A 27923-nucleotide genomic window follows, 5' to 3' on the forward strand; every position below is an offset into this window, starting at 1 on the left:
ATTTATTTCTATAACGAACGCTGTAATGAGCTGATCTGATCATAGTTGCTGATGCAGCTGTACTAGACCTCAGTTCTGCCTCTGACACAGTCACATCAGTCTGGGTGTGAGAGGAACGAACGACGACAGTCCACCGCCGGCCGGATTGCCAGGCACTCTTTCTCCACTGTGCTGTATTTCCTCTCCTGCCCTGTCAGTTTCCAGCTGGTGTACAGGATCAGGTGGCGATCCCCCGTACCTGCTGGGACCAAACGGCACCCAGCCCTGTGTTTCAGTTAAGAAGCTTTGCAGCGTGGGCACAGAGCACATGGTCCATGAGGCGCTGGGAACAAGCCAAACGAAAGTTTGACAAACAGGTCCAAACCTCACGCTGTTTTTTCCTTGGAATTTGCAGACAAGGGAATCTAGCTTGCAGTAGTTGACACAGAAGCATATAGACCTACCTTTCTTCACTACAAGAACTATAAGAACTATTTTCAGCATTTCAGCCAGTTCTCTCTGGAAGATTTGCCTTTCATGCTCAGGTAACCTTGGCATCTGTGGCCCCAACTCATCTCTCTCCTTCACCAGGACACTAGACCAGAGAAGGGGTTTTGGCCTCTCTACATGCTTTCAGGAGATGAAGGTGATATATCTGTGTGGCTCCACCCCTGTCTGTATGTTGCCCACTCACCATGTGACCACAAAGGGTCTTTTCCACTTGGTGACTAACTTTGAGCTTGAAGAAGGCAGTAATACAAGTAGTTTATCTCCTGGTGAAATTTGCCACTCTGTTGCAGAGGCCCTGCTGACATTTCTGGGCCTGGAGTACATTTTTCAGTGACAACCTTCCCAATTGTGTGCAGCTTTGTCTAAGGTCCAGGATGTACTGAATCTCATTTTTTACTGGCCCAGGATCTGCCATTTTTCTGGGACACCCTTCCACAAACAGTGTCTGGTCCTCTGCTGTCATCTAACAACCCCAGAACCGCCAGCAGCGGTTTTCCTGGGAAAGGCCCAAGCGATCCAAAATGTCCCATCAGATGTCTCCAAAGGTCCCCGGCGAGGCTGGCGTCAAGCCCATTCTGCCGTGGGACACTGCCACGCTCTGAAATGGCTTGGGTGGTCTCCAGGAATAACTGTGGGTTGTCGCCCTCCCCATCCGGTGCGTCGTCACTGCCAGCAGAGGAGACGAGAGGGTAACAAAGTAAAACAGGAAGTAACAGCAGGTCTAACAAAGAAATACAGACTTAAGAGACAAATAGAGGAAAGACAGGAGCGCAGGAAATCTGAAACTAGGTAATAATTATAATATAACTTACAAACAAAAAAATAAACTAAAATGTTGAACTTAGACTGAAAGCTTGATCATGACGCTAGAGAGAAATTCCATGTTTCTATCGCCAAATATAGCAGCATGGGATCAGAGTACCAGGATCTCCATTATGTTGGGTTATTTATAAATATATATGTATTTATATTATATTTTAGATTAAGGTGTAGTGTTCAAACGGGATTGGACTGTGTTCTCTGTCCAGCTTTTATTTTAACAGCAACTTTAACATTCGAAACGAAGCTGTGCAAAATGTACTTTCATGCTAAATAACGTCCATATTACAGGACATCAAAGTGCACTTTCATTTTTGAACATGTGCGTTATGAAGGCTAAAAAGGGTCTGGTGGAGTCACACACACACACACACACACACACACACACACACACACACACACAGTCGATGCTGTGGGCTTTCTGAGACAGATGGGGATGAGAGAAAAAGCACCGTGTGAAGAAGAGGGAGTGAAACAAGGTCAGACCAACAAAATACAGAGAACGAGAGAAAGAGCGAGGAGCAGAGGGGAGAGAAAAACGTTGAATGGATGCTTCAGCTGACGCTTCCTTCGACCAATCAGAGCAAATGTTTCCCTCCTCCTGCATCCAGCCACTGTGATTGGCCAGCAGGAGCCGAGCTGCAGAGAGAGAGAAGAACACAGAGAGAAAGGGAAGAAGCAGTCAGATGAAGACAGCTCTGTTCTTTACATGTACCGCTCTCTCTCTCTCTTTCATTCATTCTCCTCTGTCTCGCTCGTCCCGCTTTGTGCTGCTCCTGCTGCAGTTTGCTCGCCCATGATTATTTCTCATTCCTGAGGAGAGAGGGGTTTAATGCGATGGACCTGCTTCCCACCGACTGCTGCTGCTGCTGTTTACACCGCAGCATCATGGGAGCTGTAGTTTCCTCAGCAGCACAGGAGGACAGCTGATTAGCCAGGGATTGTGGGTTTTCAGAGTTTGGAGATGTGAGCTGGTGGGCGGACGAGGCTCAACAAACTCCCTCTCTCTCTCTCTTTCTTTCTATTCTCTCGCTGTCTTTCGTTCTCATGCTTTTGAACCCTCTTCTGCCCTTTTCCTTCCTCTCCTCTGCAGTTTCTTTCATCTGATCTCTGCATCTTATTCCTTTTCTTTTCCTGTCATACTCACCATTTTCTGCTCTCTGCTCCTCCTAACTCTGACCTGTCCGAGGGCAAAGGCAGAATGGGTTGCCGTCTCACTCGGACCAAGGTGAGTGAGCTTCTGCAGGTGTGTTTTGGGTCTGAGAGAGAGAGAGTGATAAACAAAGAGGGGGGTGAGAAAGAGCGGAGAACGAGGAGGAGGAGGAGGGTGGGTAAATGAGATGTGATGGCTGCTGGGATGACCTGCTCTCTGTTATATCACTGTGGAGATGTAGACACACACCTTTACTGTATGCACACACACACACTCCTGCTCACACGCACATGTACACAAATCCCTAACCCAGATATTACGAATGAACCCAGACAATAGCTGAGAGAGAAGCTCTGATGACTGAAGGCTAAAGGCTGTTATCTGACTGTGTGTGTGTGTGTGTGTGTGTGTGTGTGTGTGTGTGTGTGTGTGTGTGTGTGTGTGTGTGTGTGTGTGTGTGTGTGTGTGTGTGTTTCTGTAAAGGATGAGGAGGCAGAAAGAAAAGCAGTGAGTGAGCTGCACACACACGTCCAGGATTCATAAAGTATTCACATCCCTTCACTTTACACTCACATCTTTTTCAATGAGTCTCAGTCAGTGTTTCTTGCTTCTTGCAATTCTATTATTATTATTAATATTATGTAAAAATCAAACACTCCTGTTTGCCGTTTAAAAAGTATTCTAAAACTAATTTAGTCTTTTGTAGAAGCTTCTCTAGCAGCAGTGGTAGTTTCCAGTATTTTGGGTAAGAAGTGTATCTTATTCTCCTCGCAGAACCTCAGAACCTTAGTATGAAAGATGATTTCTGTGTCTAAAAACTGAGGCTACTGTAGATGTGCCTTGTAGTCTCTCTGATGGTCAGCAGGAGGTGAAGCCCGTGGCTGCAAAAACACTTCTCTGAAGATCTCCAAAAGTTGATTCTGTTCATCTGGACGTAGCGTTTTGTGGGAGAAACGTTTCGTCACTCACCCAGGTGACTTCTTCAGTCTCAGCTGTCTGCAGGTTTCCCCAGTCTTATAAACAGTACATTTGCATAATGACTGAAACAGCCCACTGAAGGACCAACGGGCTGGGAGGTTTGACCCGTTGGTCCTTCAGTTCCTTCAGAAACGTTTCTCCCACAAAACGCTACGTCCAATGAACAGAATCAACTTTTGGAGATTTGCTTTCCTGGATGGTTGAGAATGCATCAAGACACTTCTCTGAAGACTTTATTCTTTAATCGCCAGGTTTAAGTCTTTGTAAATTCGGGACGACTGTGGAATCAAAAGTTTAATAAATCAGGGTAATGTCATTGGCCAAGCTTAACCTTTAACTTAACACTAAGTTTGACAGCAGGACTGTTAACTATGGCTACGTAAACCTTTAAAATGCTGCCTGTGCTGGGTGCACTGAGGCTCTGGGTTTAAAGTCTGGACTTTACCTGTGACGCTGCAGCTGAAGGCACTCCAGTGTTGTCTGGTTGGTTTACTCCAGGTCTCTGTGGTACTGAAAGGTGAACCCACTCAGGTCTCTGTGTTTGTGCTGCTGAGACGCACCCCTATAGCATGATGATGCCTCCACCATGCTTAGCTGCACCAGTGGGTTCACTGAGTGATGATCAGTGCCTGGGAGTTTGTGTCTCATCAAATCAACAAATCTCTTTGCACTTTGTCCTTTAAATGCAGTTTGACAAACTCCAAGCAGGCTGTCACGAGTGTTTTACCCACAGTGGCTCCAGTCTCACTGCTGTGCTGAAGCAAAGGCCTGATTTGCAGAGATCAGCTGAGGTCACGTCCAGCAGGTTATCTCATCTCTGCAGAGAACGTCTCAGTGCTGTGTGTGTCCTGAAATGAAGCATGCTTTGTTCTTTTCATTCCTATAAATAAGTTATATTTACACATGCAATGCTATGAATGTGTGCTTCACTTAAAGCCATTATGGTGGTGTTTACATGAGAACTTGTTCATTATTAATTGGAGGTTTGTAAAACCAGGGAGAAACAAGTGTAACCTTTTCAGAGTTGTTAGTGCGCCTGTAGACTGTTTGGTGGTGTTTTCATTGTTGTTACTTAATAACTTGATTAACAAAATTAATTTGTGGTCTTGTATTTGTCAGCAGCGCGTTCAGGCAGAGAAGCTGTGGTTGGAAATGTGCTGGATTAACTTCAAACAGCCTCATCAGGCACTTCATGCATGGGTCAAATACAGCTTCAGAGAGCTGCTGGTCTGATGTCTGCTGAAGATGAAGACCTGACACTCCGAGGCTAATCTTTGATTTGATCTGCGAGCCCAGAAAAACGTTTGAGCTGGTTGCACTTCCAGAATCTAGACGTGAGCTGAAGTGCTGTGAATGTTTCACTAAGAGATCTTCTCTTAATCCTGACTATGTAAGAATGTGCACAAGACACCCAGACTACTCAGTTCAGACGGTTATTTTTCACAAGCCTGAGGGGCCATAAAGAGCAAGTAGTTAAAACCCAATCTCATTTGCATGAGATCAAATCTGAGCAAATGCTCCTGCGTAAAAGGAGCCATAAAGCCTACACAGGAGAAAGGGAACCGGGGGACTGTGGCTCAGGTCTCAAGCTTCGTTTTGCTTGGTTTTTTACTCGCTGTTTGATGAAGTTTAAGAAGACGTTCACGGTCTTTACCTGTAGAAAAACTATGTTATGCTGATGCTGACGGGTCTTGATCAACTGTCCATATGTGAGACGTTGGGAGTGAGTACAGATGCATCCCCATTTTAGCAGCACGAAACTAGAAATGAAGATTAAGGAGGGTTAGAAAAGGAATCCAAGGAACAGGCCTGCACTAAATCACCCAATCATGATCGTGATTGCGGGCCATTATTTACAAGATAAAGATCATGTTGCATCAAATATGAAGTGAAAGTAGAAGTTTAGACCATGCATTCATCATCTGTCGATCTACAAATACACCTGCGCACCTAAAGCATCTGTTTCATTATCACACAGCGTTTGGTTTTGAAATCTTTAGTATTTTTTGCTGGTTATTTCGAACAGTCTGTAACTGTAGATTTGGATTTTCGCTGTTTTCTTCCTCCCATCTGCGTAACTTTGTGCTGAACATTGGGGGGTTAAGATCTCTGTCTAAATAAATAAATAAATGTGGGTAAATTCCCAGATGATTAAACATGCAACTATTGTGCTGGTAATAACTGAAATGAGCAAAGAAAATCAACAGCCTATTTATGCAAGATAATTCATCATTATACTGGTTGGATCTGATTATTGGGGGGTCATAACCCCCCTAACCCTCCTGGAAATAAGGCCCCTGCTTCCCCCATGTGACAAAAAAATCAAGTTTGTCATCTGACTTACTGAAGCAGTGAGGGATGAGTCATCCAGCGTTTCTGTTCCGGTCTCCATATTTCCATCAGAATTTTGCACAAAACCTTAAACCATCATTCCAGACAAATGGAGGATTTATTTTATTTCATTTTGCAGAAAGATAAATATTTAATCTTATGTTAATTAACCCCATAATTTCCCTAATTAGTTTTGAGCTCGTTGGCAGCGATCTGAATATAGGTCAGCATGTTTTTCCTTCTTTATGTGCCTCTAATAAACTGACTTCACAGATATGGAGCATCTTATCTGACTCTACAAAGATCTTTTTCTTTTCTTAACCCAAAACCTGCCAACCGCGACTTCCGTTGGTGACTACTGTATAAGAGGGGGAAAAGAAAATCACTCTCTTAAAAGCTTTTAACACTCTATTATCCACGTAAAGCCTGAATAGCACAAGGAAACATTAAGAAGAGCGCTCCAGCTCTACAGACCAGCCGTCACTGGGAGTTTTTCTTGGAAAGTGTTCCCGTTTGTCTTGGTGACTGAGCGCTCCTCCTTCCTGCTCGCTGCCTGTTGTAGCAAGAAGCCACATCTCAGTAATTGTTGTCAGCGAGTTAGCTGTGTTTTCATTTAGCACCACATCTCCTGGCTGAACGCCTCAATGATCAAAAGGCTCGCCTTCATGCGGAGCTGAACAATCTGCAGCATGAATGTTTTCTGGCTCCTGTTCATCTCAGAACTCTGGAACATACGATTATCTGGGAACGCATGTCGGAGAGGGTTTTCTCCTGGATGCGCTGACGCTGTGGTGCATGTAAACAAACACCTTATCAGATGATGCGCAGCGCAGCACACACACACACACACACACACACACACACACACACACACACACACACACACACACACACACACACACAGGTAAAACAGGCAGAGACAAACAGAGGAGGGAGGTCATAACTCAAGCTGATGCCTGCTGAGGTGACCTGATCAGTGCACTTCATGAACACATGAGACATGAAATGCTGCGTGTTTACAGACAGTCACTACACATATCAGTCTACACGAGACTTTAAATAGAGACCAGAGAGGAAAACACGAGTTGTTGTAATAAGGAGACCGGTGCCCGCTTGGATTGTAAGAATCAAACCTCCAGTAAGGGGAATTAAAAGTAATCTGTTACATTACAGTTCAATTCAATTCATTTGTATTTATATGGCATCAAGTCACAACAATACTCAGCTCAATGTGCTTCATACTGATCCTACAGAGACAGCAATCAGACGAGCCTGTGTGAGCAGGCATGTGGTGACAGTGGGAAGGAAAAACTCCCTTTTAACAGGAAGAAACCTCTGACAGAACCAGGCTCAGGGAGGGGCGGGGCCATCTGCTGCAACCGGTTGGGGTGAGAGGAAGTAGACAAGACAAAAGACACACTGTGGAAGAGAGACAGGGATTAATAGCAACCAATGATTGAATGCAGAGAGGTCTATAAACACATAGTGAGTGAAGGATGTAGTGACAGATATGTGAGTTTTTTAATACATTCTTTAAAGTTTTATTTTAACCAGACTCTAAACTTTGTTGAACACTCCAAAGAACAACTCTTTGAATGAACTTAAAATAATTGTGGGAAGGATTTCCACTTTAAGAAATAGCTTTCCAATAGTATTAAGTGCTTTTGTTGGACTAACGTGATTGCACGGTTTGCATCAACTCAATCAACTGCAGTGAATAAGCTCATCATTAATTAAGTTGGAATAACAGAATTAAATAATGCTAAATTAAACTATTTGATCACGTGAAAGTCCTTTCCATGACTTTAATATTATTAAGATAAGATGGGGCCTGATTATTTAAGACCTTGTATGTGAGGAGCAGGATTTTGAATTCAATTCTGGATTTAACAGGAAGCCAATGAAGGGAAGCCAATACAGGAGAAATCTGCTCTCTCTTTCTAGTCCCTGTCAGGACTCTTGCTGCAGCATTTTGGATTAGCTGAAGGCTTTTCAGTGAGTTTTTAGGACATCCTGATAATAATGAATTACAGTCGTCCAGCCTGGAAGTAATAAATGCATGAACTAGTTTTTCAGCGTCACTCTGAGACAGGATATTTCTAATTTTAGAGATGTTGCACAAATGGAAGAAAGCAGTCTTACATATTTGTTTAATATGTGCGTTGAAGGACATGTCCTGGTCAAAAATGACTCCAAGGTTCCTCACAGTGTTACTGGAGGCCAAGGTAATGCCATCCAGAGTAAGAATCTGCTTAGATACCATATTTCTAAGCTTTTCAGGGCCGAGTACAATAACCTCAGTTTGATCTGAATTAAGAAGCAGAAAGTTAGCGGCCATCCAGGTCTTTATGTCTTTAAGACATTCCTGCAGTTTAACTAATTGGTGTGTGTTATCTGGCTTCATGGACAGATAGAGCTGGGTGTCATCTGCATAGCAGTGTAAATGTATGCTATGTCTTCTAATGATGCTGCCTAAGGGAAGCATGTATAATGTAAACAGAATTGGTCCTAGCACTGAACCCTGTGGAACTCCATAACTAACCTCAGTGTGTGAAGAGGACTCTTTACCTTTAATAATAAAATATTGTGGTCGACAGTATCAAACACTGCACTAAGTTCTAGCAGGACAGGGCAAGCGTTAGTTACGCTGGTCCCTACTTAAAAAGGTGAAACTGTATGTTGGCTCAGAAACAGCTTTACATGAAATATTTCATAGATATATATATATATATATATATATATATATATATATATATATATATATATATATATATATATATATATATATATATATATATATATATATATGAATTTATGTGCAAAATTACATCTGCTGATATTTCCCTACAAATGTATTCGTTCAACCACTTAAATTAACACTCTATGGCCTTGGTAACTCCTTGACATGCATTTGTCAAGAAATAAGGCGTTAATTTCTTTATGTGGGCTGTAGTTTATTGCTAGTCTGATATCATGTTTTTATGTAATAGATCATTCTCAGGTCTGAGGGTTAACTCAACTTAATGACACATTAAGTTTTGTGCTATTTAGTTAAACATACACAATAAATTGTAGTTTTCAACAGATCAGTAAACAGCTTTGATATAGCACTATATTTGCTGGACAGTATATTTAATAATTATTAACTGTGCTCATTATTTGGTCCGTTTTTAGCCTCTTCTTCAAAGTTTACAGTTCCAGCCAACATGTTTCAAAAGGCACAGCATTTTCGTTGAATGTGAACTGATAACGTTTCTGGTTTTTCCTTCAACTTTGATTCTACGAGTTGTACCGACAGTTTTATCATCATCATCAACCTAAAGAATTATTATAATCCATGCACCAACCTACATTGTAGACTCCTCCACTTCAGCCTTGCACTACACTACAGTATTTGAGGAGTAGCTCCAGTACTGGAAGAAGAAGGGATTTCCTCTCACTGTGTCTGATCAAACAGGCCCACATTTAGAGATTTTTGAACACCATGAAACTATCCCCCAATGACACCGGTAATGTCATGCCTTATTTATGATTGCTGCTTTGGTTGTGCTGCACGCCCAATGAGAGCCACATTTTTTGATGCTGTTTTAGTATCTCCCTCCATTTAGTCTGAGGATTTCTGAGTTTCTGAGCTGATCACCAAAATGACAATCCAGACCAACATGATTACACACTTTTGCAACTTTCATCAGTTGTCTATATCCTTTCATTAGTTACATCTTATACATATCACTAGGATAGTTTTACAACTGCCATGAAATTTACCTTCAGGGAATCAGCTAATGCCAGAATCTGTTCAGGCATGGTCCAAAACTCGTGGTCAGCAATTTCATTTTCTCTGAGTTTAGTTGGAGGAAATTAATTTTTGACCTTGCAAAGTCCTTAAGACATTGACACTGATATATCTGTAAGTAATTAACATAAGAAATACAACTTGAACCATGCATCTCACTTACATGCTCTATGAGGATGTGAGGATATATAAGGAGAACAAGACTGGGCCTGAAACTGACCCCTGTGGAACATCTGACAGGCTAATAAGATTTAAACGATGAGAAAACAGTACCAGATAATTCAAATCTAATGCTTCAGTCTGTCCATAAAAATCCGTATCAATCAGCAATCAGCAAAAATTCCAATCAAAAGAGCCAACAAGAGGTGATTACTGTCCTTAACTCGTGCAGTCTCACGACCCCTATAGATCCCCGTGTGGACCCATCCAAAAATCTTTTGTCTTGTGTGCACAGTAGGTATTTTTTCCTAAATAGATTTTCCATCAATAACTACACTACTCCAGGGAGATGAAGAGATTGACAAGACTACTTTGAGGCTAGGCATGCAGGAAAGGCTTAGTAGCTGTGTGTGAGACTGGGCATTAAGAAAGGAGAAAAAGACTGGGAAGGAAAATCAGGCTGGAAAGGATGTGCAGCAAGTTAGGGTGGTTAACCACAGACATGTGCAAATGAGTGAAGAGAGTGTGTCTAGAAGATGGGAGCTGATGAATGCAGAAAATTAGCGAGGTGAGGGGACAGATGGAGGACAATGAACTACACAGGATCAGTAAGGAGGAAGTGGAGATGTCTAAGAAAGAGGGCACTGGCAAGGACAAGTGCAGAGGAGGCATAGTGGATATATTAGACAAAGGATGCTGACTATGGAGATGTAAGAAGGAGGAAAAGACCCCAGAGAGGATTCGTGAATGCTGTGAAGGAGGACGTGCAGAGGTTTGGTGTGGCAGAGGAGGATGCTGGGGATAGGGTCAGATGGATGCTGTGGCGAGCCCTAAAGAGCGCAGCCAAAAGAAGAAGAACCAACACGATTGTGCCCAGGATGTCATTTCAACTTCATCCCACTGGTGCTGTGACTGAATCGGTCCATATTGACTCTCTGCTCACATGCCAGGTGAAAGCTCAAGGTTTTTCTTGGAGACGATCAGCAGGATCTTCTTTCATGGCCCCTAAAGCTGCATGTGAATGTTTGACCTGTCTGTGCTGACAGCGCTTTAACACGAAACAGAGCAGAAAGCCACGCTTTGTGCGTGATCGGAGGAATCTAAGGCTGCAAAGCAGGGCGTGGCATGTGACTGCACAGAGACTGACAGTTTGACATAAAAGAGTGGTGCTGCTGCTCTGTCCTCCCCGTGGCTGCACAGTACACTGTGTCAGCGGCATAATTCACAAATCACTGATCAAACATGGATTCTGATAATTATAACTGAGATAAATCACATGATAACAAATTTAGATGCTTTCAGATAAAGCCTCCATGTTCGTACCAGAACATTTCAGGGTTTTGTCCAATCATTTCATAAAAAACGACCTTCTTTGTGTGTACGACACAAAAGAAAATGTGACTCACTTCCACTTCACCCAAATCACAGAGCTCATGATCTATTTTGCTCCTGAGTATTTCTGCATCTGTCAGGCTGCATAGTCAGAGGACGAACACCACCTCAACTATAGATTTTCAGCTCATCAGCAGCATGTATATGTTACTGTGAAGCCTTACGTGTGCTTTATTTTGGGTTCAGCAAGATGTCGTTTAACCTTTTTTCTTTAAAAAAAGCACAAGTTTATTTTTAATGGTTTTAACACTACATTAAATGATGTACGTTGATATGCAGCACATTAGCCAACGACATCAGGCTCTTACAAATCTGAATAGAGTTCCAGTTTTGTGATGTCACAGAAGCTCAGACTGACGTTAGGTGTGAGCATCAGTGGTCTGATGGTTCGTTAACAACCTGAGAAATCAGTCTGCTGTCAGTCAGACGTTTGGTCCTATTTTTACTGACTAAGAAAGCCAGGCTACCACGATGAAACTTACCTGTTTATCCAAAACGTGAGCCAGTCCCACCGACTCCTCTGTTGAAATGCCCAAATTAACATGTTGGTCTCCTGCTACAAAACACAGTTTTGGTTCTGGGTATGTTGGAAGTTGTTTTTGTTGTTGACTCTTCCTGGACTTAGAAGGGAAATCGGCTCTAAGCTGTCTGACAGACCTCGGCTCAGCTGGAGTCTCTTTCCAGCTGTGTTTGTGTTGTTGGTGCCTTTTTGGAGCAGTTTAAAACTCTGATATTTAATCAGTGTGACTAAATAGCATCTGGCAGCAGCTTTGTATCGTTTACCTGAAATAGAAAACTGATGCTAAGTCTTTGCACTAAAGCTGTGGAAAGTGTTTTTCCCAGGCTAATTCTCATAGCGTGTCCTTAAGGCACTTGACATGTGACTTCATGTATAATAATACTTGTAAAATGAAAATGATATGGGACAGGATGATGTGTGAAATGATTTTCCTGCTGCCCAAATCGTTTGATTTTGCAGCATCTTTGTTTTTCATTGTTGTATTTTGCACACCCGCCTTTTTCCAACCACAGACGAGTCACAGCCATTTTTAGCTGTCCAGCGTGGATATTTTCATGAATGTTTATAAAGTTATATTGTCTTTTTACCATATTTCAGTTACAAGTTTTTAATGCCAGAAGTTTGGCTTGATTAATATCTTTCCAACTATACCAAAGGCAAAAACACACGCTCAGTTCGCCTTTGTGAGCAAATAACAGTGGTGTTCCTGAGACCAGCAGCACAAATGAACCGGGTTGTGTGTTGCCAGGTTGCACTGACAGATGGGTATAAACTGTATTTAGTGTGTGGACCGTGTTTCTGGCAACACGACAAACACGTAAGACTTACTAATATGTGTTTACCAATTATTTTTTTTAAAAGTCAGAGATTCTGGGAGATTCCTGAGGAAACAGCTGGCATGCATGGTCTTAAAGAAACGGGAAAAATCGGGGGAAATGTGTGTGTTGCACTTTATGGTTTATGTGCCAATAAGCTGTTAATAATACTGTGAGCACAGTGCATGTTACCATGTAGACGAATGAATCGACTTGAAGAGCAGACTGAGTGACCTTTGACCTTTGATGCTTCATGTTCATTTGAGTATTTAAGCAAACAAAGAATAAACCTATCGGTGAACAGGCCGTGAAGTTACAGAACAGATTTGTAGCATCAATGGACGATTCAGCATCCCATCCTGAAGATTTGGATAATCGTTCATCAATGAATGGGGTGGAGCCTCAAACTGCACCATTAATGCAGACTTGGCATCCGATCCTGAAGATCTGCGTAATCTGGGCTTGAGCTTTGCACTAATCTGAAAGTTAAAGGCCCTCAGAGAAGAGTATTGGATCTTTACAGGTTTAAATGTATTTGACACTGTGGTCAGTGATGCAGCCTTTTCAGATCATTATTGTGTCGTGTTTAAAATCACTGGTAAAGATGAAGTTATCAACGTATCAGTGATAATACCTGTCCACAGTTTATTGAGGCTTATATACCTCCATCATCTTTGCTTTTGGATTCTGCTGATGATCTTGTAAATGGTTTTTACCTTAGTCTGCTCACTGTTATGGATACTGTTGCTCCAATTAAGACCAAAATTATCCGTGGAGGGAAAAGATCAATGATTTAATGGTTAGAACTCAGAACAGGAAGTGCAGACAGGCTGAATGTAGGTGGAGGAAAACTAAAGTGCAGGCTCATTACAATATTAATAAAGACATCTTCAGATTTATAATCAAAAGTAAAAAATGGGCATGACAGTCCTTTTTCTCAAAGATCATCAATAACAATGTCAATAACACTCGTGTTTTATTTAGTTTATTGATAGACTAACAAAAACTTTGCCACCACTTCCTTCTGAGTTATCGTCTAATAAACCATGTAATGATTTTGCAGCATTTTTTACTGAGAAAATACAAAAGACAAGTCAACCAGTTGGTGTTTCCATTTCAAGAGACATAGTAATAACATAATAACTTAATAATAAACCTTTAAACCTCATATCTTTGACAGAAATTGCTAAATAGATGAAATCTACAACTTTCTCCTTTGATATATTGCCCACTAATACTACAGATAGATAATACATCTCTGCAATCACAGCATTTTACTAAGACCCTGAAAAATGCAGTAATAAAACCTCTTTTAAAAAAGTCCAACTTGGATGTCTCAGTAATTAGTAATTACCAGCTGATATCTAAATTAACGTTTTTGGCAAAGGTTATTGAGACGGTTGTTTACCAGCAAATTCCCTCAGAACAATCTTCTCAGTGTCTGGATTCTGACCCCATCATAGCGCTGACACCACTCTTATCACAGTTTTATTCAGCGTAATAGTGATGCATCAAAAGTTACAGTCATAGCAGTGCTTCATCTCAGTGCTGCTTGATAGGCTGGAGAAACGGGTGGGACTCTCAGGAACTGCGCTTAATTGGTTTGAATTTTATTTGACAAATTCAGATTTTTTTTGTCATTTTACAACCATAATTCTGACCAAATAAAGGTCACGTGTGGGTTCCTCAGGGTTCTGTTGTTGGACTGCTTCCTTTTAATATTTATATGCTTTCTTTAGCTCAGATTATGGAGCTCAGTGTTGGGAAGGTTGCTTTTAAAATGTATTCCACTACAGATTACAGAATGAGAGTAACATACGTTTGTGGAATAAAACAAAGAGTGTATTATTTGAAATCAGGATTAAAACCTTTTTTCTGTAGCTTTTACATAAAATATAAACTTTATTGCATTTTTGTTTCGTCCTAATGCTTTTATCTTTTCATCTCTGAACGTTGAGCAGCTTTTGTATGAAAGATGCTGTATAAATAAATTTGACTCTCTTGTATCATCTACTTTAAAAGACAGCAGGCTGAGTATCAGACTTGTTTTTATCTTTATAGCCTAGTTTGACATTTTGCATTGCAGTGACTCGCGCTCTGATGATCAAACTTTGGTGGACCCAGATTCACCAAGCCTTCCTCATGTGACACTTGTTTTCTCTTGTTGCATGCTAACTGTGATTTTGTGCTGAGAATGACGAATGTCTGCATTCTGCAGAGTTTTGCACTTTGAGACTGAAAACTGAGTCAAAGCATCACAAACAGCAGAGAGCGACGGATAGATGAAGGGAGGGGAGAGAGATCAGTCTGTGTTACTGTCAAAGTGCAGTGGAGCGCGACACACTTCTCCAGGGTACAGCACATCACTCTCTGACTGCTCTGTGAGCCTGTGTGTGTGTGTGTGTGTGTGTGTGTGTGTGTGTGTGTGTGTGTGTGTGTGTGTGAGAGAGAGACCTCATGCCTTGTACTGAGAGAGTAAAGACTCCAGTGCTGGTCCAGAGGTTACGGGGGGCTGAATCCTGACCTAGATGCCGCCTCTCTGTAACTTCGCTGCATCTTAACTTTCACATGTGACGTTCCAACACAAGGCTGCACCGTTACACGGGGGTTTTGTTATCACTTGGCTTTAGCCGACCTAATGACTGCCTGTCCTTCGGAGCGTGAGTGGTCCTTTTATGCTCTGACTGGACAGGACGATCCACTCTGGACAGAGTGAGCTTGCTTGATCTTATTTGTTGTATTTTAATAAATAAAATGGTATACAGCACTGAAAAAGCTAATTCTAAATTAAATAATTGGGAATTAATAAAGAAACTTCTCATATTTAAAATCTGTATGATCAGGTCTCATTTTATCCTAAGTTAAAGTTAAACCTTGATTTGACTGTTAACATCGTTGCTGTTATTTTTCAAAATCATATCTTCATTAATTAATTTGTAAAAATGAGATATTGTGATCAGCCTGATCTCCAGACTTGTGTTATTTTCGAGGTCTAGCCAAACAAAATCTCAGCCAATGTTTCTCCTTCAGAAACGAGCAGCAGAGAATATTTACTGAGTCGAAGCTTTTTCATTATTATCTCAAATCTTCCCAGTCTGGCGTCTCAGTGTTTATCGTGCGTCTCTGGTACAGCTGGCCTTATTTGTATGTGAGTCACTCAACTGAAATCTTTCTCGATTTTTCAGTGAACTCGTCTTTGTTCCATTTATAAACTCAGGCCTCCATTATGCTGGTTTCAGTTCTATTGAACTCTCCATCATTCAGCCTTTCACGTCTAACACTTCCTTATTTAGGGAAGCGTTCAATAGTTTGCAGCATTACTTGTTGATTTTCACAGTTTTTCTTAATAGCATAATTAAAACAACAAAGGCAAATCTTTTTGTCTTTTACTGTGTGAATTCATTTGCATCCATATAGAGAAAAGTCATCTGAAGGGGCTTTATAGACTGAGGTACCCGACACTGTTAGTGCAGGGCTCGCTGAGCAGAGGAGCCAAATGCAAGACCCCGGAGGCAAAGAGACTAAAATTCTTTGACCAGGCAGAGGTCGTGCACGGGTCAGCTAGCAGAGCAAACAATTCCAGCAAGGGGCAGGCAAAAGAGAGAATCCAAAAAGGCCGTGCACAAGATCATCAGGAACATGAGGAATGCTTAAAGCACTGGGAACTGCCGGAAAACCAAACCTTTAAAAAGATGAGGGGATCGGGCAAAGGAACAAAGAGAAGCAGGGGGAGACACAGCTGATTGGCTGACTGGGAACAGGTGTGGCTAATTAAACAGGTGATGGCAGGGCTGAAAAAATAAGGGAAAACTGTCAAAGGAATACTACAAGAATACTCAGGAACCAAAGATTACAAAATAAAATAGGACTGATTTATAATGATTGGATCTCCTGTGAGCCAGCAGCTGGGGATGGTGGGGAGGAAGAACGTGCTTTTAACAGGAGATCTTTAGTAGAACCGGGGTCAGGGAGAGGCAGTTATCTGCTTTTAAACTTGAAGGGAAAGAAAAGAGAAAAGATGAGCGTGCAGTAGAGGGAGAGGCGTTTTTTCCTTCTCGACTTTCTGTGTTTGTAGTTTAGTTTCAGGGCATTTAAATTCAGCACAACTCTGTCACGCTCACCTATAGACCGCATGCATCCAAAGACATACACAGTCGTGTTAATGCAGCCTGCATTAACACTCTCTGTTTATAAGGTCTATGCTAACTGTTCTGAACATCGGTGCTGTCAGTGTATTCATAGTGAGTTTGCATGGTTGTTGGAGAAAATGTGATATCGTGACAGCTCTACAGAGGCAAGGTTAGCATAAAAATTTCTGTGTGACTGAGGATAGACTCAAACTCGCTGAAGGAAGTTTTGCTTCAGTTCACCCCTGACTACAACCTAAACATACCTAATGAAATAAAAGAGAAGAATAAACTCCTAACTCAGCAAAATAGAAGAAATAGAGGATTACACAGAGATGCCACCCACCTCTACCAAACCTGGACTGTTGCATTTTTGGGCAGATATCAGTTAACATCCTACACACAGGCTGAGTGACTAGTTTGCTTGCTGGCTGGAGGTGGAAAGAGGAGAGCCCACAGGAGCTGGAGGGAAGCCAGCGTTCAAGCGTCAGGCCTGCAGCAAGCTAAAACAGCAACCAATCAGCCGAGCTCACCTGCATCCCACAGATATGAAAGCAGGGTCATCCTGGAGGTAGAGCGAGATCAGCATGAACATGCACAGGAGCCTGGACAGCAGTACCAGTGTGTTTACACGATCTATTCATCACCCAGTGGTTTTATTTGTCTGGTGTAATAACTATTCCAGTTTACATGAATACTGCATGGAGCCTTCTGAGACACAGCTGATGGTGTCATAGAGGGTCATCGGTCAGAGGCTTTATATTCAATAAACATCTGTTTCCATTAAAAAACACACTCACAGTAAACACAGTAAACACAGTACTAAAGGAAAAACTTTGCTGCAGTTCCAAACTTTTCTCTTTTGTTATCCAACTTATGCAAAATGGCTCGTTTTTTTATATAAAGACAGTGTGAATCATTTGCCACTTTATGTAACGCAATTGTAGTCAGGCATGCCAAACAGTTGGATCAAAAGCACTGACTGACCTTGTATTGGAGGCCAAACTCCCACTTTGCCTCTGTGTCTTTATGCAGCCTATCTGCTTTATCACTACTCCACGAAATACTGCGATGTTTCACGGCAGAAACCTCGGGTGGCTGAAAATATAAATAATGGTTTATAGAAGGAACCAAATTACTGATGTTCATTTCCACTTTTTCTTAAGCTTGCAGTGCTTTCATGTTTTTTTGGTCTTTAGGCTAAAACTCGTGAACCTGCTCACCACCGACACCGAGAGGAGCTTCACTACGTGGACGAGTATGGCCAGCCGGTCGCTGTGCAGGTCGAAGCTAAAAGGGGGCATGGTCACAGGAGGCGAAGGTCCCATTGTGCAATTGAGTGCAGCGTCCCCACCGAGAGACACTGGGAGGCCCTGAGAGCCATGGGGCTGATGGAGGGAGAGGAAAGTCAGGGAGACGGCTACACTGCAGGGTACGTACTCCTGTCGTATTCTGACAGCATCATTTTTGTGATTTAAGTAAAAAACATTTCAGTTTTCTTTACTTTTAAGGAGCCAAGATCTGACTTGATAACCAAGTCAGCGCCCCAACCCCATACGTTCATGACAATAGAGAAATTTGTGTTTTTCACAGTATGAGAGACTTTTATAGAGAAGGAAAAGAATTAAATGGTGCAAAGTTTGGAACCTAGGTCCGATTTTGGGAATAAGGTGTTTGCAAACTGGATAAGATGTTGGCCGTAGGACTAAAAGATGGCAAGAGGATGAGTTGAAAGTTTGAAGCTAAACTAAGGAAAGTGGAAATGAACTTCTTTACGTTTCTTGAAGATGTTTTCACCTCTTATCCGAATCATTATCAGCAGAGGTTTCAGGTGAAACCATTGTGAGTCCCTGCGTCACGCTATCATGTAACTTATTGAGACCAACAGACACAAGATGTGAGTGGAAGTTAAGGCGCCTGGGAAGGGATCTCAAAACTGGATTATAGGTGGCAGACAGTTGGATATTTTGTATCACATTTTCACAAATAGATATCAAATTGAAAACAAATGGTTAGATATCTTTTTGTTATTCTCAAGGAAATAAAACTAATCTGGTTGTAGATATCTATCTGAACTCTAAGAATAAGTTTATACATGGTGTGGAAGGCCTTCCCAGCAGTGGACATGGATGGCTTAGTTGAAAGAAACCATCTGAACGACGTCCATCCTTGAACAGAAGGGCGTGGCTTACGACACCAACTGTCTGCCACCTATAATCCAATTTCGAGATCCCTTCCCAGGCGACTTAACACCCACTCACCCTGATAATGGTTTCACCCGGTCTCTGCTGATAATGAGCCACACCCTTTTTCACACCTCATGATCAGTTAATGGGTCAACGAGCCTCTCAAGGGAGATCTCCCACTAGGGCTTAAAATCTGGGACTCTCCACCATTTGGTCTTAGAACTGGTGAAGCTTTTCAGATGAGAGATGAAACATCCAGTTGCTTTTCATTCCAAGCTCCTTAGTTTACCATGACCTGGATGACTGAGAACCTACACGGACAACTAAAGTAAACTTTCACCACAAAGCAGATAATGTGGGTTCGGGATCAAGGATGAGAACACGTATCATAAAAACTTTTAGAAAAGTTTTGGGGATGAGCTGACGTGTAACGACTGCAACGAAAAACACCAAAATAAATCCTATGCCTCTGTTTGCATGATATGTCAGATTGAAGGACAATGTGTCTTTTTTACTTGAGGGTTTGGGGCAAATTGAGTTTGCAAGATCAGCACGATGCTCCATCGAGTGTCTCTCTCATGGCCATGGAAGGTTGTTCTCCTGAAGTACCTGTCTGCTTAGAACATGAAGACTATACATGTATTGTTTTTATTTAAGCAGGTATATATGACACTTTTACTGGAGCGTCCTACATTCTTATTGACTTCCTCTTCCTCATAAAATATAAAGTGACCTGATCTCTTTCACTACACAGGCCTTATTATGGTCACATGACTGTGTCACCTGACCTATACTCTCCCAATGGTCACATGATGATGCCACCTGATGCCTACCCACCCAATGGATACCTCCCCAGATCATCAAATGACCAGCACCCAGGCAACAACTACCTGCCCAGTGTGTCCTACAGCTTAGACCACCTGGACAGACTGGACTACCGGGTAACTTGTTTTTGTTTACAACACCATTTTATTCTGAAATATCACTTGAATGTGTTCGTCTAAAATATGACGCTAGCTGCGATCTTTCCAGATTGTTCCATAAATCGGCCCTTAAAAACATCTGACTGAACTCCTCTTCAAGGTCACGTCTGGGAGACTTTCAGCACTAAAGTTAACTCATGACCCTCTCCAATGAAGACACACTAGTTTCCTTTCTCACCTTTGTTTCTATTTCAGGGCCAAGAAATGTTGCACTACCAGCCTAACTCTGAGAGCTGTCTGATTGGCTGTTACGGTGCAGAAGAGGTGGACCCGACAATTTTTCCCAGACAGGTAACTGGTTTCAGTATCAAGGCTATGCCCTCTTCTCAGACCTATCCCTGTCTCTGTTATACTGTTTCTCTAACTATTCCATTTTTTATTAGTAAATGTTGCAGTTATGGAGCATTTGCAGCATATTTTGCAGTTTGATTTGGAAAAAAAACCTCAGTTTAAATTCTTTTATTTTCTCTTTAGTCGGACTATCGTCAGCCCTGGAGGTCTGAACGTCCTCTTGGCTACCTTCCCCTCAGTGAGCTTGACAGCGGGTTAGGCTGTGGCCCCGACAGCCCACACAACCGGATAGCGCTCTCCGAAGCTGAGACAGATGCCATGTCATCACTGCCTGGCCACACCCCTTCCTCTCAAGGATCCTCCTCTTCCTCAGAGTCCCTAATCTCCTCCGAACCCAGCGACTCAGGCTTCCACAGTGTCAGCACTGGGGAGCACAGACGGCTACACAAGATTCACGGAGGCCACACTCACCGGCAAGCTCACCATCTTCGTTCAGGCCACTCCCCTCGTGAGCAGAGAGGACGCTGGGATTTGGAGTCGATTCCTGAGACGACTCCGATGACCCAACCTGGAGTACCAAAAGCATCCCATTGCTCTGTGGGTAACAGCACGACCACAACAGTTCACTTCCACAGAGCTGAGAGGAGTCCCACTTTACCTCGTCACTGTTCACCACCCTCACCCTCTATCGGTTAGTAAAACACAGTAAAATAATTGGGAAAATCTCCACTTTTAGTCATTTTAATTTGTCTGTCCACACCTATGTCTGATCTGTCAAAGTTTTGAGCTATGGCTTCATCACAGTCCAACCAGAGGTCAAAGTGACTTTAGCGTCGGGTGTCTTTTCTTCTTATCCCTGTTTTCCTGAAAAACATAACTACATCAACACAGAATTATCAGGTTTACACCCTCCAATCAAATAGCTAAATTTGCGTCTGAAAATTAAGGCAGGGACAAAGCTTCAGTTCCTTGAACGATCACTTGAGGCGGCTCCAACAGCTCATGTTAAAATGCCCAACTCTACAGCATCACAAAGGTAGGTTAACAGCTGGGTAGAGTTTTGTCTATAGATGGATTTCTTCACGTAAGCTACACATCAGGTTTAAAATCCATCCATTTAGATACAGCAAAGGCTCAAAGTTAGGGGAGTGGCCACTTTGACAGAGTGCTGACACAGGTAATAGTAGCTGTTAGCTATTCGCTGGACCTCACATTCTAGAATTAATGAGAACAGCCTCTCTGCTGTGTTTGTATCTCCTGCATCGATCGCTGCAGACCATCCAAGAAGTCTACTCTTCAGTGTTGCTGAAGTAAAGACTTTGGTGAAGCATAACTTACCACTGATAAGCACGTATGTTTGCTGGTGTGATGTACCCATAGTCTATGAATCAATCTTGCTCAGCAAGCTGATAATTTGGCCACGCTACCATCTCATTCAAACATAGTCACTTTTAGTAGATGGACAAAGTGCTAACAGAAACCAATCTGCAATGTCACGGTGGCTAAATCCCTCTTTTATTCATAAAGTCTCAGACTTTCTCATTGTGAGGGAGAGAAATGCTTAAATGTCTTGACTGAGAGCCAACATTTCAACGTGTAGTTTCCACATTTGCTTGTTTATATAACAAACCGTGCACTGCATCGTGGTATTGTTGTGCTGACTTTCTAGCAAAATAGCATTAAGTCACCAGCTCAGTGTCTCGGATCCTTAATGCACCACGACCTGACAAACTTGCGTCTCACCTCATATGTTTATAATCCAGGTTCAGGTGAGTGTTTCTGGGGTTGTAGGACAGAGATGCCCGTCAAGCATATTTCAGTATATCCAAAAACACTCTTGCAGACACATATCTAACGCCTAATCACAGCTTTCTTTGAACAGGTTGTCGTACAGAGCCTTGTCAGCGGAGGGCGCTATGGTTGGAGCAGCAGCAGCACAGAGGAGGCGGGACTGTAGAGGGTCCAGGTAGGAGTCGAACAATAACAGATTTGAGTGAAGGACAGCGACGGCGCAGGGCGAGCCATCCCAACATGACAGATCCAAACACAGCCCAGACAAACCAGCCAGACACAACCAGCAATGCACTGGGGCCCAGGAGCAGGGCCAGCTATCCCAACAACTGTCACCCTGCTAGTCATCTGAGCATAGACAAAACGAGTCTGACCAATCATCAGAACACAATGAGAAACAGCCCGGGCTCGAACCGCAGCAGGGAGGAGGACTCGCTCTCTAAGAGCCCTGGATCTGGCTCCAGTGGCATGTCAGACTGGCGTGGCATTCAGACCCTCGGGAACCGCCCTGGCAGGCCAAAGGGCACGTGCAGTCCTTTCTACAGCACTCTTGGAGCGCCGCAACGTAGTCCTCGCTCTCCACCCTCACCTCGCTCCAGACTGTCCAATCAGAGGTCAGTCAGGAATCAGCTGCTCAGGGCCCGAGCGTACCGTCTGGCCAGGGAACGCAGTGAGGTCACCACAGACGAGGAGGTGCGAGGAGAAGGAGGCAGACTAGGGGAGGAGGAAGGAGACGATGGACGGTTGGCGGGGCGATACTGGAGCCGGACGGAAAGAAGACGCCACCTGGCGCTGTCACGCCAACACCGAGAGAGGAGAGGAGGTGGGGAGGAGCAAACTGGGGGCATTCAGGGGTCACTGTCATCTCAGACGGTGCTGGAACTGAGCCACATGAAGCAGAACCGACTGAGGAACAGCAAGCTGCTCGATGATTGGACAACGGTGGAGGAGCTGTTGACTCACGGGACTCGAGTGGAGAGCGACAGCCAGCTTTGTCCCAGCCCACTGCTGTCGGTCACTACTGTCTGATGGGAACGCAATACGTCATCGTTTACTGATCACACTGAACAAAACCTCCAAGATCACTCAGACCCAGATTCATTAAATGTGTGTGTTGGAAACAGCAAACTTCATGGTCACTCACGCCTCAGTTACACATAGAAATCATATTTTAATATATATTTCAAAACAAAACTTTGTGTATTGGGACACAATTTGCAAGATTTGCCAACATAAATCTCACTGAATATCCTTTAAGTCCTCATAAAGAGAAAAATTAAGACAAAAGTTTACACCTTTCAGTAATCAGTTCTCCAAGGTACGCTGCCATTCAAAGAAATATATAACTCTGAACGTTAGATTACAAATCCATATATCTGGGATTAAAATACCAAGAATTATATACGTTTTTTCGGGAAGATTACCTTTCTCTCTTTGCTCCATTCATGTTTTTTAAAGGTTTAATGGCCACGATACACTGTCATAATATTTCATAAATTCTACTATAGCTACTCTATCTGAAAGAACCATAGAAGATAAGCTGATGTTGACTTGCAGGGACTAAAGTTTGAACATTTCCGTCACACCGAGTAAAGACGTAAAGGAAAAAACTTCTGAGCTAAAATTCTACTCAGACATCCAAATGGTTTCTGGTGACCCACTAAGGATTAGAGCTTGGGTTTGGCGACGCTTCAGCTTGATGCTAAACAAGCACATTTCAGAAACTAGAAAAAGGCGAAAACCCACCCAGAACCCTAAATGGGTCTCCAGTTTCCCGGCGGAAGTTAAGAGGTTACATTAGACTCACATCACACTCTCAGTGAATCTGGATCTCAGCTGTGTTATTTAATATCTGATAGGAAGTTCTGACTCATTTGATGATGCGTCAGAGCTCTTCAAATGCATCTGGGTTTATAAAAACAACCGAAGAGCAGAAAAAAAGCGTGGTCAGATCCAAAACGGGGGCTCAGAGGGAGAAAGCTCTCTGCAGAAAAGGCTAAATGAACACAAATGTTGATGATCATTCCAGTCCTGGAGACGGTCAGCCTTCCTGAGCTCAGTTTCAGCAACACAACCATCTGCAGAGAGCCTCTAATCAAGGGCCTGCTATAAAAATGACTCTCTGCTGTTTTGAACGAGTAAATAGACTCTAAAGAGCTGCATGAGCTTCAAACTCTTAACTCGCACGATGAACTGGTCAGATCCTTCACACACCAGACCGCCTGCGACCGGCATCAAATATCACACCACTGGATGTGTTGCCTTGTGGAAACGTGTCTCTGCTCCTTTTCTAGTTGACCGCCTTTGTTTCTGTGCCATAAAATGTCAAAGTCGACTGTGTGAAGCAACAAAACTGCTCGCTCTAAGCTTGTTAGAGGATTTCTGCACCTTTATGATCAAACAGCCTCTAAATCCTCTAAGATGCTGTTTCAACACACCGTCGTTTCACTGGCGTATCCTGGGTGGTTTACCGTTTTAATCTCCACGCACTCCCACAGACTCGGAGTGTAAATAAATGCGGCGCCATCGAGAGGCCTCGCAAGTCTCTGTGCAGCGCTGTGTTCAGCTGAATCTCCACTTTGCACACTTCTCACATTTGGTTCTCCAGTCCCGATGATTCATCTATAAATTGATGATGAATATTATGATTTTTGAAGCTGCAGTGCAGAACACATCCTGGTGTCAGAGTGTCGGATTTGTTGATTTTCTTTCTCTCGTATGACATTCTTGCAGAGTTAAGTCCAAAATCCTAATGTTCTGTGTTTCAAATACGTGGGTCAGACATGGAAATCAAACAGGACAGATGTATCATATCTACCGTAGCCCTGAGAGCGCTCCACTGATAACAAATCTGTCAGTGCGCAGTTACTTTGGTAAATATGGAGATCACGATTATTTAACACAATTACTGACTGACTTTGGACAACTTTATATTTAAGGACAAATACAAACAACAGCAGGCCGTCCACACCACGTATGAACTTCTCAAATCCAGGTTCGTTTTATTCCGTTAACAAAAAGATGTCTATGACATTATTTTCAATTTGATATTTTTTTGTGAAGACTTGATACAAAATATCCAATTTGGCTCTTTGTTCAACACTAAAGAATACAAATGAAAACCCCACATCCAATAACACCTTCATGTTCATCCATCTGTATGTTTTTCAGTAATCCTAACATTCAAACTGAACCAGTTATTTATTTATTGTTTGTAAAAGTCATTATTTGAAAACAACCTTTTGAATTTTTAAACATAACTCAAATTTAAATATAATGAAATAATGAAAGTAAAGTTTATTTTCCTGGTAAACGCCTGTCTGAGTACTGAGTTATATTTTTAACACACAAACAATTATTTTTTTTATGTAACGTACCAAAAGCATAAAACATTTGTCCCTCAGAAATCCTGCGGCTTCATCGTCATCCATCAGTTTATCAAATAAATTCTTTCTGTGTAACATGGGACAAAGAAAAGTAACAAATCCACACAGAGGCCACATGCAGCACATGGTTGGGAATTTTGGGAATGTTGGGAGTTTTGCATAGAAATTATTACGATTGTACTTCAGTTTCAAATGTTATAAAGCAAAATCTCCAAATCTGAAAGCACACCTGAGATAACACCTTGTGACCTCACAGGTGTCCAGTTAACCAGGATACCCATTTTCCCTTGTTTCTCAGAGAGCGTAGGGGGCGCTCACGAGTTATTCCATAATCAGTGGAGCTCGATGTAGATGAAGAAAAAGACCAGTTCTACTGGAGAAAGCATTTTTCTTTGGCGAGTTTCCATGATGTTCTTAAAAGACGTCTTTGAGCCAACAGATTTACTTTTATTTATTTATTTTATTTTTTCAAGAGTTTTACAGTTTTGTGTTGCAGTAAATCTGAGAAAGCTTTACAGCTTTTGAAGTGGGACGCAACCAGTAGCTTCTTATATACAAATGGAAGTTTCCATTGTTGTTAAGCTACGCTTCCCACAACCATCGAGAAAGTACGCCCCGTCCTTAAACGACCGATGCATAATTTAGAAAAAATAAAAATCAAAGGAGAGATAAAAGAGTCGTTTCATATCAAATCTGGCATATTATCAGTGTTGTGTTAGAAATACTAAAATAAAAATAGCCTTTTTGTCTTTAAACGGGTGTAAATAAACGTGTTAGCTGTTGAGCTTCATTTACACATATTCAGGATTGGCTCACGATCGCCCCCTACTGCTCACCTGGCTGGATTCCTGGTGGAAATACCAGGAAGTAGACTCTTCTAGACTGGCTCTATTTCTAATCTTTTAGCCGGGCCTAGCTAAGCTAACTACATTCTGGCAATAATTTCATAACCATTAGAGACATGAGAGAACTATCAGTCTTATCACACAGGAGGCAAAAACACTATATTCTTGTGAGCTGTTGCATCTGAAATCTGTGAAAACACAACACTGATGATACTACACAAACACGGTACATGAATGAGTACAGGTACATATCACTACACGTCAGCTGTTAGCTGCAAATTCAGTCTAATTATTGTACTTTTAATTCTGTAAACGCGTAATTGAGACTTTGTTCCAGCCTGTCAGATTATCAGTGATGACGTTCAGGTAGATTTTCAGATCAGAGAGGATGATTAAATATCAAGATATCAAGGTTTCTGTTATCTTGTCACAAGGGCTGCTGTGAGCCAATATGACTGCAGGCACCTTTGAAGGAAGCTGGTGGTTTCAACAATCTAAGAAATGTTTATCAGGGTTAAATGTTATGATTTAATAATGTGTCATAATCTAACTGTTCAATGCAATTTTGTTAAATATGAGAAAATGTCTGTTTATTTTCATATTTCATGGGAAGATTTGGAAGAAAGTGAGTTTCAAAGGTTGGTCCTGTCAAACGAATATATCTGAGGGTTTTTTCTAAGCAGTGTGTGTGTGTGTGTGTGTGTGTGTGTGTGTGTGTGTGTGTGTGTGTGTGTGTGTGTGTGTGTGAAGAAGAGTGAATTTGCTGGTTTGTTGGCAGTGATTATCCAAAGATAACAGGGTAACTTTGGTTTGTGGACAATCTAGAATATCTCTGTACCGTGTAAAAGTATATTTTATAATCATAGTAGTTTTCTATACTTTATCCTTTATTTTGCCTTGAATAGATTACTTCTGCTTTACACCAACATCCTGCTGTGCTAGTGTGTGTACATACATGTTAGCGTATTGAGTGTTGCATATACAAGCGCTAATATTACAGTCAAAGCCTAGCATGCTAACACCTGATTAGCACAGAACAAGTGTTTCATTGATTGCCTAAACTGCTGTTTGTGCTAAAACTGTCGTCCTGTGTTTGTTTTTCTTTTTTGTGTGTGTGTGTGGGGGGGGGGTGTTACAGCCTGGGCTTTTATTTGGATCGGACATCTGACAGGCAGCGCTAATAATTAAAATTGTTAAGCTAAAGCAGAGCCAAAAACTGGACATGCTTGGGATTGCTACAGGTACTTATCTTGTGAATTTTAATAACAATAAGAATTTAATTAAATATGTAAATAATTTGTTAATACTTAGCTAGTGTCAATGCCAGTTTGTCCAGAACCTCCGAGGCCGGACGAAAGTCTGTCTCCAAACTTCTTCCAGACCAAAGAGAATCCTAAAAAGGGAAGATAAGTTTGCTAACTGTGATTCCTTAAAGCTTCTTGAGATTTTGCCAACTCCAGTCAGCTGAGCTTTTGCTTTGAACATGAACAACTTTCAAGGAAATTTGCTCTTTCCTTTTTTTCTTGGGTTCAGATGATCATCAGAGTGGAAGCCTATCTTAGCACGGAAAAGTAAAGAGAAACCAAGTCTGGTGCTCCAGTGCCACTGGTATATTTACTTCTACCTTCATAGTGCTTATCATGGCTGTGTGCAATTCATGAAGATTTCATAGTTTTCAAAAGATGCTGCATCCTTGAAAAACTCTCGGGAGGTCAAAACAAGCTACTTTGCAAAGAGTGCCATTTATTTTTGCCACGTTTGTTGGGCTGAAATACCAAACGGCTGTTCAGTCAGTAAAGTCATGAACACGTTTCTCTGAACCCTGCCAGGTCCTCCTGAAACTAGACTAAGTAAAGGATAAGTCT

General features: G+C 42.1%; 1 protein-coding gene across 1 annotated transcript; it reads left to right on the forward strand.

The window, feature by feature from the left end:
* Nucleotides 1-1952: 1952 nt before the first annotated feature.
* LOC113013589 (uncharacterized) lies at nt 1953-27904 on the forward strand. Its single transcript, XM_026154605.1, has 6 exons — nt 1953-2536; nt 17776-18008; nt 19517-19703; nt 19941-20036; nt 20220-20727; nt 21919-27904. Exons 1-6 carry the CDS (start codon nt 2510-2512, stop codon nt 22854-22856), a joined length of 1989 nt encoding a protein of 662 aa, XP_026010390.1. The 5' UTR covers nt 1953-2509; the 3' UTR covers nt 22857-27904.
* Nucleotides 27905-27923: the final 19 nt, after the last annotated feature.

The sequence above is a fragment of the Astatotilapia calliptera genome, chromosome 20, assembly GCF_900246225.1.
Source record: "Astatotilapia calliptera chromosome 20, fAstCal1.2, whole genome shotgun sequence".
NCBI lineage: Eukaryota > Metazoa > Chordata > Actinopteri > Cichliformes > Cichlidae > Astatotilapia > Astatotilapia calliptera.

Coding starts and splice junctions, on each gene's coding strand:
- LOC113013589 (XM_026154605.1), top strand. CDS start 2,510: ATGGGTTGCCGTCTCACTCGGACCAAG. Junction 2,537..17,775: donor GCCGTCTCACTCGGACCAAG/GTGAGTGAGCTT, acceptor TTTGGTCTTTAG/GCTAAAACTCGTGAACCTGC. Junction 20,728..21,918: donor ACCACCCTCACCCTCTATCG/GTTAGTAAAACA, acceptor TTCTTTGAACAG/GTTGTCGTACAGAGCCTTGT.